The sequence below is a fragment of the Acanthisitta chloris genome, unplaced genomic scaffold (assembly GCF_000695815.1).
Source record: "Acanthisitta chloris isolate BGI_N310 unplaced genomic scaffold, ASM69581v1 scaffold17134, whole genome shotgun sequence".
Classification (NCBI taxonomy): domain Eukaryota; kingdom Metazoa; phylum Chordata; class Aves; order Passeriformes; family Acanthisittidae; genus Acanthisitta; species Acanthisitta chloris.
Genome location: NW_008670024.1, coordinates 317 through 12,239, shown reverse-complemented (window position 1 = coordinate 12,239; position 11,923 = coordinate 317). Strand labels below are relative to the sequence as shown.

Here is an 11,923-nt window from a genome sequence, read left to right as displayed (position 1 = left end):
GTCAGAATTTACTGAAACTGGAAGAAGAAACAGCATGAGATCTGCTAGGGATTTTCTACCAAGTTGTAAAGACTGGGACTGGTAAGAGATGTTTTCAGTTTCTTTTATCATTTATTTTCTCTCATTGTCCAAGTAAACCATGAGTAAACAATATATTTGGATTGTGCTGAAGTCAATATAAGGTTCTTTTTTTCTTGTTAAGTAAAGAACTGTTTGTGGCTGACTCGTGAGATAATGTGGATGCTGATTTTGATGAGGAGAACTGTCTTGCTCACTGTCTAGTCTGTGTGTGTTGGAATTGCTGATGGGATACAGGGGTGATAGAAACTGATCCAGGTGATACACATTGACTGGGAGGAAAGCAAAGAGCCCAGGCTGATGAACAGATTGACATTTATTTAGAGAGAATTGGATTCCACAAGCCAAGAAATCTCTTTTCAGAGCTACTTTATGCCAAATATGAGAAAGAAATAAATTCAAAAGGGGGGATTGTATTTTTAGTTTGCGAGGAATTTGGTGGTTTATGGTGTGAGAGAAGTGTTATTTTTGCCTGTTGCATACATGTGCTTACAACATGAAAATCCTAGTTATTGTTACTGCTTTTGAGTCAGCAACATTATGTATTGCTGTTGTAAGTCTTGTGAGTAATAATGCCTTCCACCTAAATGATTTAACTCTGCTGTTATCAGCCCAATATCAAAGCCTTCCACTGAGCAATGTTTACCTATTTATACAGACCTCTCTCAGGGCTCAGTTATGTAGCATGAGTAATTTAAAATCACTGCTGTTTTGTATTTTTAGCTTGGATGATGAGCAAGATTCTCTTTGTGACTCAAGTGCTCTAGAAATAGCAGAAAAGACCTTTACTTGCTCTGAAACTGATGCAATTCATAATACAGCTACATACATGGAAGCAGGTAATAAATATTGAATTACAGCTCTCTGTGAGGTATAGCATGTAATTTAAAAAGCTTCTTCCTAAATATATTTCTATTCAGTTCAGAAATACAATAGTCAGCTAAAATGTATTTTAATGTGAGAATTCGACCTTTTGTGTATGAGTAACTCCTTTAGAATTATTTTAGGAGGTCCAGACATAGAACCATCAAGGTTGAAGAAGACCTCGAAAACCATCAAGTCTAACGATTAACCTGTCTCTGCTGGAACCCCTAAACCCTAAACCAGATCCTCCAGGGTCAGATCCAGACACCTCTTCAACACCTTCAGGGATGGTGACTCCACAACCTCCCTGGGCAATATCCCAGTGCCTCAACACCCTCACAGGGAAAACATTTCTCCTCACATCCAATCTGACTCTGCCCTGGCTCAGCTCAAGGCCATTCCCTCTAGTCTTCTCCCTGCAGCCATGGCAGGACACAGAACCCCCACCTCTCTCCAGCCCTGGCAGGGAGTTGCAGAGAGCCACGAGGTCACCCCTGAGAGCCTCTTCTCCAGGCTAAACAAACCCAGTTCCCTCAGCTCTTCATCATCCCACATTTTCCTCAGCCCTTGACAATGTGCAAGTCCTGCTCAGTCATAGCTGGAACATCCCTGAGTTTCCAACATTGTTTCCAGCATAAATCCAAACCACAGCCTCGTACTATGGACAAAATTGACTGTACCTGAACCAAAACCAGCACAGTACCCAAATTAGTATTTTTAATACTGCTATCTAAGTAATCTTAGCCTGGTGTGGTACCTAAGTGCATTTGACCTTGCAAGATGTGTCTCCCCAAATATCCCAGTATTTCCCATCAGTTGTCTGTGAACTTTGGCCATTTGACTCTTTGTGAGATCCAGCCATTCCTTGCTGTGCTGTCTGCAGCTTTTATCAGCTCCTCATGCTGTAATGTGTCATGTTTAGCTGTTTCTCCTGTGGTGTCCAGTAGTTTTAAGTCTTGTTCTGTTAACTGAGGTGTCAGGCTAAGGTCTAGTCAGCAATAAATCACTTGCCTGAAGCCCTTACAAAAATAATAGGAGATTTTGGCAACAGTATGATTCAATCTGTGCATGTATTCCATCCAGGTATCTCTGGGATTTCTATGTTGCAATCGAGGGCATAGTTTTACTTCTATAACTCCATTGATTCCTGATCAGTTCAAACAAGTCATGACTAATTTTTTAATGTAAAATGTTTTTTTTCCTGTCCATAGGCAGCATCTTACCTTGTCATTTGTCTGCAAATACACAAGGAAAATACACAAGTGACCAAAATATTAGCAATGGTTTGTTAAGGAGAATTGTGAGTGGAACTGGTGCTCAGGCATGCAATGGACAAGTTGTAATCCCACCTCACGTCAGTCAAATTTATGATGAATTATTTGTCATTCATCAGAAGCTCCAGGTAGGAACTGGAATCACCTCAAAAATTTTGTTGAATGATGTTATGCAGATTGTCACTTTTGATAAAGAAATCAGAAAATACTTATATAGAAAACTGACTGAGTGAAACTATTATTTACTGTTACTTTATAGTAATCACAGATAGAATCATAGAACCATCAAGGTTGGAGGAGACCTCTAAGATCATCGAGTCCAACCATTAACCTGTCACTGCTGGAACCCCTAAACCCTAAACCAGATCCTCCAGTGTCACATCCAGATGCCTCTTCAACACTTCCAGGGATGGTGACTCCACCACCTCCCTGGGCAATATTCCAGTGCTTGAACACCCTAAATATTTACATACTAAACCTCTGTATTCATCTGCCTCTTCCCCTGAATTAATCCACTGATTCAGTAATGGTGCTTGGACTTGCATTGTGAGTAGAACAGGTAAAATTCAGCTTGAGGGACACAGTGCTTTGACATCTGAGACTATGCTGTGACACACTGTGGCCATGAAGGGCAGCACCCACAACTGTTGCTTCTCTTGAAAGCATCTGAAATCTTCCTCCTGACTCTAGACATTCCAGAGCACTTGCCTTCATGGCCTCCTGCAAAAATCCTCCGTGCATCCCACCAGTTCATCACCTATCAGGCCTAGGCTACCAGCAGCAGAATCTCCTATATGGTTCTACTCTGTAATAGCTCCTAAGCTTCTGCTGCATTCCCTGCCATGACTGTCTTTTGCACCATGTGAGATAAAAATAATCAGAGATGCTTCCCACAAATTGAGGAAATGATATAATAATCTAGAGTTCAGCACAGTCACATCAGACTCTGGTTTGTCTTACAGTTAATACCATTATCCGAGTCTTTCAGAAGTAAAAGCCTAAATTTAATTGTCTAGGTTTACACTTGAGCAATCATGTAGTGTTGAAGTTTATATTTTGGGCTGCTGAGCCAATGCACATCAAAGTCACTTGGGTTAAGATGTGAGGAAACTGAACATAGAATGCCACCAGAAGACTTTTCGTGAGTAACGCTCATAACTCATAACTCACCCAAAAGCTAAACATATCTCTGGGACAAAAATTCAAGTTTGGTATAATCTGTGAAAATTTCTAGGGTTTTAAAGTTGTCTCAACATTTTTTTTATCCTGATACAGAGAGAAAGTTCAGCACAGCATGAGTATTCTCTGCAGCTCCAGAAACGAGAGCGTCTGTCAGAACGAGAAGCATTGCTCTTCACACATGAAGCAGCTCTGGCTAAAATCAGAGGTGTTGAGGAAGAAGTTCATATGAAATTTGGAGTTATAAAAGAGGTGAAATAATGTATTTAATGATAGATATTGCTCTACAATCTATTTAATCTGTCAGAACGAGAAGCATTGCTCTTCACACATGAAGCAGCTCTGGCTAAAATCAGAGGTGTTGAGGAAGAAGTTCATATGAAATTTGGAGTTATAAAAGAGGTGAAATAATGTATTTAATGATAGATATTGCTCTACAATCTATTTAAAGTTGAAATTTGGAGTTATAAAAGAGGTGAAGTAATATATTTAATGATAGATATTGCTCTACATTCTATTTAGCTTGCAGTCACCTCAAGCCGTCACGTGTTTGTTGGAAACAATGCTTATTTCTTTCAAGTGCTTGAAATCCCCAAATGAAAGATTTGCATGAAAAGGACTGAACAATCTAGGGGGTTTGTATGGCTTCTGTTTCATAGTGGTGCATTTGGTTGTCTGATCTGTAGAGGTAACTTGTTTCTAAAACAGAGAAAGCTTTATGACCAGTATTAGAGGAGAAATTGTGTTCTGTCTGTAAGTAACCTAAGTTAATATCTTTGCATTAGCTGTAGTTGAAATGGATTTCCTTGGGCTAATTTGAACACGCATTGAGATCTTATGACATAACACCTATTGAAGAGAGTGTTATCAAATGAAGGCTCAAAAAGTTCAGAGGATGATCATCCTCACTTTGCGGGTGTGGGAAGAAATCAAATGGTATAAGAGAGGTAGTAACACTGTTCTTGGGAGAATGAATCTGGTTTTTCTCACTACTGGCTGAATATGTGAATTTGGCCATGCAGAATAACAGACTTGATACATGAGTGTTTGTCCCATTGTTTTAACACTAAAATGGAACTTAGTGTTTCTAGAATAGTCTCTTTGGAATCAGATTCTTAAATGTGATATTTCTGTAGCAACACGAAGCAGAAGTTAAACAGCTGACAGAAGCCTTGAGGGAGTTAACTAAAGAAAACAGGAGGCTGAAGTCATCATTTGATACCTTGAAGGAAGTGAATGACTCTTTAAGAAAACAGGTACAATTGTTTCCTACTAGAAAGATTTTTAGCAGTTGCAGTCAACAGGTTTAATATTTGAGCAGCTTTAGTTTGCAAAATTGCTGATTTTTTGTTTCTGTAAGGCAAGAACTGTATGTGTGACTGAAAGTACTTTCCATGCTTTTTTCTAATCCTTGAAATTTAGCCTTTGTGATCTTTTACAGTATTAAAAAAAAGTTGGACTTATTCCTCTGACCCACGAGGAACATCTAATGGTTAGGAAGGGAAAAATCTCTGAAGCAAATTGAGAGTGGATGGAGAGAAAGTCTTTTATGATGTTATAGAATCCACCCTGTGCTGATTTGATTAAATAAAAAGTAGAGTGTGCATTTCTCACTCCGTTTTTGCTAGTTATTTCCAGTCATATTTGCAAATGTGAATTAAGGCAGTATTTTCTCAGTTCTTAAACTGAGACAGTGTTTTCATAGGGGTACAGAAAGAAGGAATTTGTCTCACATGGTTGTTAAGTCTGACCTAAAATGCTGGCACACTTTAATATGCACAGAAGAAAAAACTTGAACTTAAATAATTTAGCTGCTCAACAACAACATCAAATTATTTTAGTGTGATAACGAAGTCAAGAAGTGAGATTTGAACCTCAAAGCTGGAACCTCCTGGAGCAGGTCCAGGGGAGGGCAAGGAAGATGCTGAAGGGACTGGAGCACCTCAGTGATGGGGAAAGGCTGAGGGAGTTGGGGCTGTTCAGTCTCCAGAAGAGACGACTGAGAGAGACCTCAGTAATGGATTCAAGTCCATGAATGGGAAGTGCTAAGAGGATGATCAGACTCTGCTCAGTGGGGGAAACCAATAAAACAAGAGGGAACAGCAAAAACTGATACCCAGGAAGTTCCACCTGAACAGGAGGAAGAACTTCTTTGCTGTGCAGTCACTGAGCACTGAACAGATTGCCCAGAGAGGTTGTGGATTCTCCCTCACTGGAGATATTCCAGACCCATCTGGACACAATCCTGAGCCATGTGCTCTAGGATGGCCCTGCTGGAGTTGGGAGGTGGGACCAGATGACCCATTGTGGTCCCTTCCAACCTCACTGGCTCTATGATACTGTGAATTTACAGATACTTTAATATTTTATGTTTCTTTCAGTTAAGTGATCTAACTGAGCAGAACAAGAAGTTGGAAGGTCAAGCACGAAAAGTACAAGCTCGTTTAGAGAATCTACAAGTAAGTTTGTTCTTGCATGTCGCTGCTTCCATTATAGGTATCTAGTGAAATAAAATTCTTAATTTCATTTTGTTGTAGAGGAAGCATGAATTCTCTATGGTGCAGAAGTCTAGCAATGTGTGTCAAGTGGTGCAACAAAGCAAACCTGTGAAACAGGGAAAAGTGATGGTGACATCAAAAATTGCCAAGGTAAGAAATGAGCAAAGGTCTTGAATCTTTTCATTTCAAAGACATTAGCCAGGATAACAGTCTCTGCATGTCTCTGCTAGAAATTACAAAATATAGCTTCCAGGTTTATTTTATGAGTATATTAGGGAAGTGGTGGAGTCACCATCCCTGGAAGTGTTGAAGAGGCATCTGGATGTGACACTGGAGGATCTGGTTTAGGGTTTAGGGGTTCCAGCAGTGACAGGTTAATGGTTGTACTCGATGACCTTAGAGGTCTCCTCCAACCTTGATGATTCTATGATTCTGTAGTATATGTGTATATTTTTATGGTATATTTTCCACTTCCTGTCATGTAATCTTTCATCTGCCAGTCAGAATTATAATCTGCTTCCACTGTATCAGGTTTCTGTTGCTATGTCAGAGCAAATCTTAAACTCATTCTGGTTGCTGCTACAGTACAGCATTGTCCTTAGGAATAACTCCAGGTAAGAAGTACTCACTATGCAGTATCAGGTAAAGAATCTTAACCTTCTAAACCAAAAGTGTTTTGCTACTGCTGTTTTTTTGAGAAATAATCCTTAATGAGAGAAGAGAATAAGTGCAGTGCTCATACATGCTTCCAAAATGATCACCTTTTTTCCTCAAAAAATCTTCTTACATCACTTAATGAAATACTTTCTGCCTCCATGTACTTCCACTTAGTACCAAGTGCTCTGGTGTTACTCTGCCAGCAGCTCCCAACTGGTCATGATTTTTTCCAGCTAGAGGTGAACTGTGGAATGAGAAAGAGATGTTCACACCATTCTACTTAAGTGACCTCCATTGGATGCCTTAAGACTCAGCTGTCTGTGTATAGCCAAGATATTTCTCAGTTTACACAGGTTTTAGCATCCTTTGGTTGCAAGTGAAATACAAATAGTGTCAGTAGTTACAGTTGTGAGTGAAGAGGAAAGGAATTACCCAGAGGTTGATAGAAGAAAACTTTCCAAGTCTTCAGAGAACTGATTGTGCAGCCTGTCCTCAGGTATCTCTGGGTAACTTTAATAGAATATTTCATTGCACTGCAGCAGAGCCAGAATGACAATTTCATGAAGTCTCTGTTCTTTTGTTTACAATCTATTTACCCATTTAAATTTTAACAACAATAAACTGTATGAAATAAAGCAAAGTAAGCCCTTTGAAATAAGAACTTCCCCATGCAAAGGACATTAAAGACTTGTTTTCTCATCTAATTCATCTGTCCAGAATTCTAAAATGGAATCATTCTGTATGTGAAAATTTTTTTCCAAGGTATTATACAACCATTTGTTCAAGTACAAAATAAATATTGCCTGTTCTGCACTGGGGAGTAAAGTGAGAGAGAGAGAGAGAAAAAGCCACTTCAGGATTCCTTCTGGGTCTGTGTAAGAAAGGCCTGATAACAAATGGCTTAATCAAATGGCTGTTTACTCTGACAGTAAGAGTAGGAATCAAGATAGCAGTGAATCTTATGTCCCTTCAGATTCTGGAAACCTCATGTCTGTGCAGCTTCAGATGGAGCCCAGGTGGATTTTTCCCAGGGCATGCCAAACGGGTCCTGTCCATGCAGAGAAGCTCCTTCTTTCTGGCCATTGAAGATATTATATCATCTTCTTGCAAGTAAACATCTCTATTCCTGAAGGATATTCACAGGAGAAGAACTTGTTTCCTTTTTAGACAAAGGCAAGGCCAGGCATGAGGTGTGTACCAAGTGGGAGCTTGTTGAGTTTTTCCTGCAGCCACGCACAGGATAATCTATGCAGTTAGTTGATTTGTGCAGCACAGCACAGGCTGCACCTGCTCAGGTTAACTGTCATGTAGATCTCTGGCTTCTTGCTGTACAGTGGTCTCCCAGTCAGGATCACCAGCTTCCAGCCCTTGACCTGCATACAGCTGACCTTTCCCAGAGACAGAATCATAGAACCATCAAGGCTGGAGGAGACCTCTGAGACCATTTAGTCCAACTGTTAGCCTGACACTGCTGGAACCCCTAAACCCTAAACCAGATCCTCCAGTGCCAGATCCAGACACTTCTTAAACACTTCCAGGGATGGTGAGATGGTGACTCCACCACCTCCCTGGGCAATATCCCAGTGCCTCAACACCCTCACAGGGAAAACATTTTTCCTCACATCCAATCTGACTCTGCCCTGGCTCAGCTCAAGGCCATTCCCTCTAGTCCTCTCCCTGCAGCCATGGCAGGACACAGATCCCCCACCTCTCTCCAACCCTCTCAGGGAGTTGCAAAGAGAGCCACGAGGTCACCCCTGAGCCTCTTCTCCAGGCTGAACAAACCCAACTCCCTCAGCCCTTCCTCACCCCACAGGTTTTCCAGCCCTTTGCTGCCCTCGTTGCCCTTGGCTGGACTCACTCCAGTGCCTCAACGGCCTTTGGGCAGTGAGTGCCCAAAGCTGAGCACAGCACTGAGCTGGGACCTCCTCAGTGCCCAGTGCAGGGGAATGAGCACTGCCCTAGTCCCTGTTGTAAGTTCTTCTCAAACCCTAGGTCCTAGTCCCAACAAAGCACACATGGCCTGTTCAAGATCAATATCCCCTTGAATATAATGTTTTCCACAGGCTCCTAATACAGTAACTCACCTCCCAGATTTTATCAGGCATAAAATTGTCATCCTTTCTATTATGCCTGCTATTTCTTAAATAATGTACTCTGACATAATTCAGTATGTCACTATTTTGGGTTAGAAAAATCATCAACGTGAAAGCTGAAATACCTGGTGTTGTGGATGTATTACAGCTACCATGGAATTCAGAGTTTTATGAGCTCTTAGCTTTTCTTATGGATTGGATCTCAGACCAGCATCTTAGCAAAATAAAAACACAAGAAGGAAGAGAGCACAGTCCTAAACGTACAGTTACCCAGAGCTCCAAACAAACCTGTACTCGGGAAAGGTGTCTGAAGGTAAAGGGGTTTGGATTGCTTGCTTGTCTCAATGTGTTTTCAGATTTATGGGGGGTTTTAAAGGATTCTGATAGTATATCAGGTCAGCATGTAATTTAAACAACACCTCTGTTAATAAGTCAGTGTTCATTGCAACAGTGAGATATAATGGGTCATTTGGTATTTCTAAAGCATACAGATAATTTTTGATGGAAAGTGTGGTGTTCAGTCTCAACATGAGAGGTGCAGCAGGTCACTTCAAGTCACTTCTGTCAGTTGACAGTTTGCCTTGTGTTTTACCTGTGATGCTGTACCTAATTCCTCTTTTTAAGGAGGAGATAAACAGGTTTAATTTAAAGTATTTTGGCACATATTTAGTTAATAAAGTTATACTATCTGATACTGTGTTATAATCTCAACACTTTTATTGTTTTCTTTCTGGTGATACCAAGGCTTGAAAAATGTGAGGTGTTCAGAAAATGCATTTTTGTTGTATTTCTTCATGATATAAAATATTTATATCCATTAGGGCTTGGGTTTACTGGGGTTGAGCTCACATGTGTCTCCACTTTTGCATGTAAAATTTGCAATCTGTGTATGCATATCATTCTGTTACCTGTGCTGGATCTGCCCACTGAGTATTTGCTTATCTAATCTGTTAAACTCCAGGAGAAAGTTGAGGAGGGTTGTTTTCCACTTATGGTTAGTTTATGCACTAGTTTCATATACTTGATGTAATTCCACTTCTGTTTTTACAGATTTTGCCTATAGCTACTGAACAACTCCAGTGGATGCCATTTGTGAATCCTAAACTGCACATGCCTGTGATTAGGTTTATTTACTGGTCTATAAGGCAGCTAGACAATGATATTCAGGTAAAAGAAGTTGTCTTTCACAATATCTTGTCTAAAAAACTAAATTCACAGAAGATATTAATGGATTTTGCATTTTAAATACATGTGGAAAGTGGATGTTTTCAGATAGTCTATAGAAAAGAAACTGCTGTCTTTTGGCATTGTGTATCTAAGTGGAGTTTTCCTAAATATGTGATCACTGCCGCAGTGTCTAAGCACATCAGACAGGATATATTTGCACATGTAGTTACAAAACTTGCTCCAGAAGAGGCAGTGTGTTCATGTCCACTTCATGCATGAGGTGTGTTGTGGCAAAGCAGCAAAGGGGTTTTGATGTTTCTGTCCTCTGCTTGGTGTCTAAGCACATTCCTTGCTGTCTATGGCTGGACTGCTATAAGGAAATATTTAGCAGTGTACAACAGAAAAATACAGTAGCCATACTGCAAACACTCAGCATAGTGCTCTCAGCAGTGCTGTTTCTAAATCAAAAGGTAGAAAATTCAGAGAATCACAGAACCATCAAGGCTGGAGGAGACCTCTAAGATCATTGAGTCCAGCCATTAACCTGTCACTGCTGGAGCCCCTAAACCCTAAACCAGATCCTCCAGTGCCAGATCCAGATGCCTCTTCAACACTTCCAGGGATGGTGACTCCACCACCTCCCTGGGCAATATCCCAGTGCCTCAACACCCTCACAGGGAAAACATTTCTCCTCACATCCAATCTGACTCTGCCCTGGCTCAGCTCAAGGCCATTCCCTCTAGTCCTCTCCCTGCAGCCATGGCAGGACACACATCCCCCACCTCTCTCCAACCCTGGCAGGGAGTTGCAGAGAGCCAGGAGGTCACCCCTGAGCCTCTTCTCCAGGCTAAACAAACCCAACTCCCTCAGTCCTTCCTCATCCCACAGGTTTTCCAGCCCTTTGCTGCCCTCGTTGCCCTTGGCTGGACTCGCTCCAGTGCCTCAATGGCCTTTGGGCAGTGAGTGCCCAAAGCTGAGCACAGCACTGAGCTGGGACCTCCCCAGTGCCCAGTGCAGGGGGATGAGCACTGCCCTAGTGCTGCTGCCACACTCTGCTGGAGCCAGGCCAGGATGCCCTTGGCCCTGTAAATATCCTGTGGTTAAACTCAATAGGATTGTAATCTTTTGTGCTTACTGCTCTAAGTAAGTATATTATAAATGGGCATCTTGTGAAGTTTGGTTCTGAGGTAATATTTGTGCATAGTTTATGGTGAAAAGTCTAATAGACATTACCAGTACAATGTTCTCAAGTTTCATATCTAGATCTTTACCCTGTAAATGCTTTTATGGGATATAACTTCAGGTAGCCTTACAAAACAGAGTTGACAGAAGCTGAGCTTTTTCTGGAACCAGAGGCAGATTAAATAATGTCAGGGTAACAGGGGCCCTTACTAATTAGTCTCTTGGGGAAGTATGTATTGATAAGGTGCTCTGATAATGCTGTTCAGCTGCTTTTGGAACACAGAGCAGTATCTCCTGTACAGATTATGTTCCAATACGTGGTCAAACTGTTTGCCCTATAATATTTAATGACATGGGGAACATGTACACAGGATTTAAATGTGTTTTAATGTTTACACTAACTGTGTGCACTGTTTGAAACAGCATGCGACCCTGAGGTCAACAGTGAGGAGACTTGGTGAAGATATTTTCAAGGGCATAGTAAGGAAGGGAAGCCCACATAGTTCTGAACTGTCTCCAGAGAGTAAATCAAAATCAGCAGTTTTCTTCAGGAGTTCCTGTATGCCTCTGAGGTTTCTGTCAACTTTAATTGTGCTTAAAACAGTGACACAAGGTAAGTCAGGATTTTTTAATACTGATTTATTTGTTTCACTCCTGTGCCTAAACAAAAAGCTTTTCAGTGATAGTGCAGAGTCTGTTATACATTCTTAGTGAAAAGTGGTTTTGCTTGATTTTCACTACCTTGTAAAGCAAATTATACAAATATGAATGTTGCTGTTATCCATTCCATGTTGGAATTTCTGCATTCCTTTATCTGACTTCTTGTCAGATAAGTCAGCATTCCTCAAGAAAGGGAAAAGAGATATGCTGACAATTCTGTCAGACTACTTTCCTTCCTCATCCTTTTGACACAGAGCTTAGTGTTCAC

The 11,923-nt window shown here is 40.9% G+C and overlaps 1 protein-coding gene across 1 annotated transcript; it reads left to right on the top strand.

Moving 5' to 3' along the window:
- Window positions 1-801: 801 nt before the first annotated feature.
- On the top strand, window positions 802-11,608 carry CCDC138 (coiled-coil domain containing 138; the record flags this gene model as incomplete). Its single annotated transcript, XM_009073532.1, has 9 exons — window positions 802-917; window positions 2,154-2,344; window positions 3,492-3,647; window positions 4,532-4,651; window positions 5,777-5,854; window positions 5,933-6,043; window positions 8,795-8,959; window positions 9,697-9,813; window positions 11,419-11,608. Coding segments are annotated over 9 exons (1,244 nt in total), but the record flags the coding sequence as incomplete, so codon positions are not given.
- Window positions 11,609-11,923: the final 315 nt, after the last annotated feature.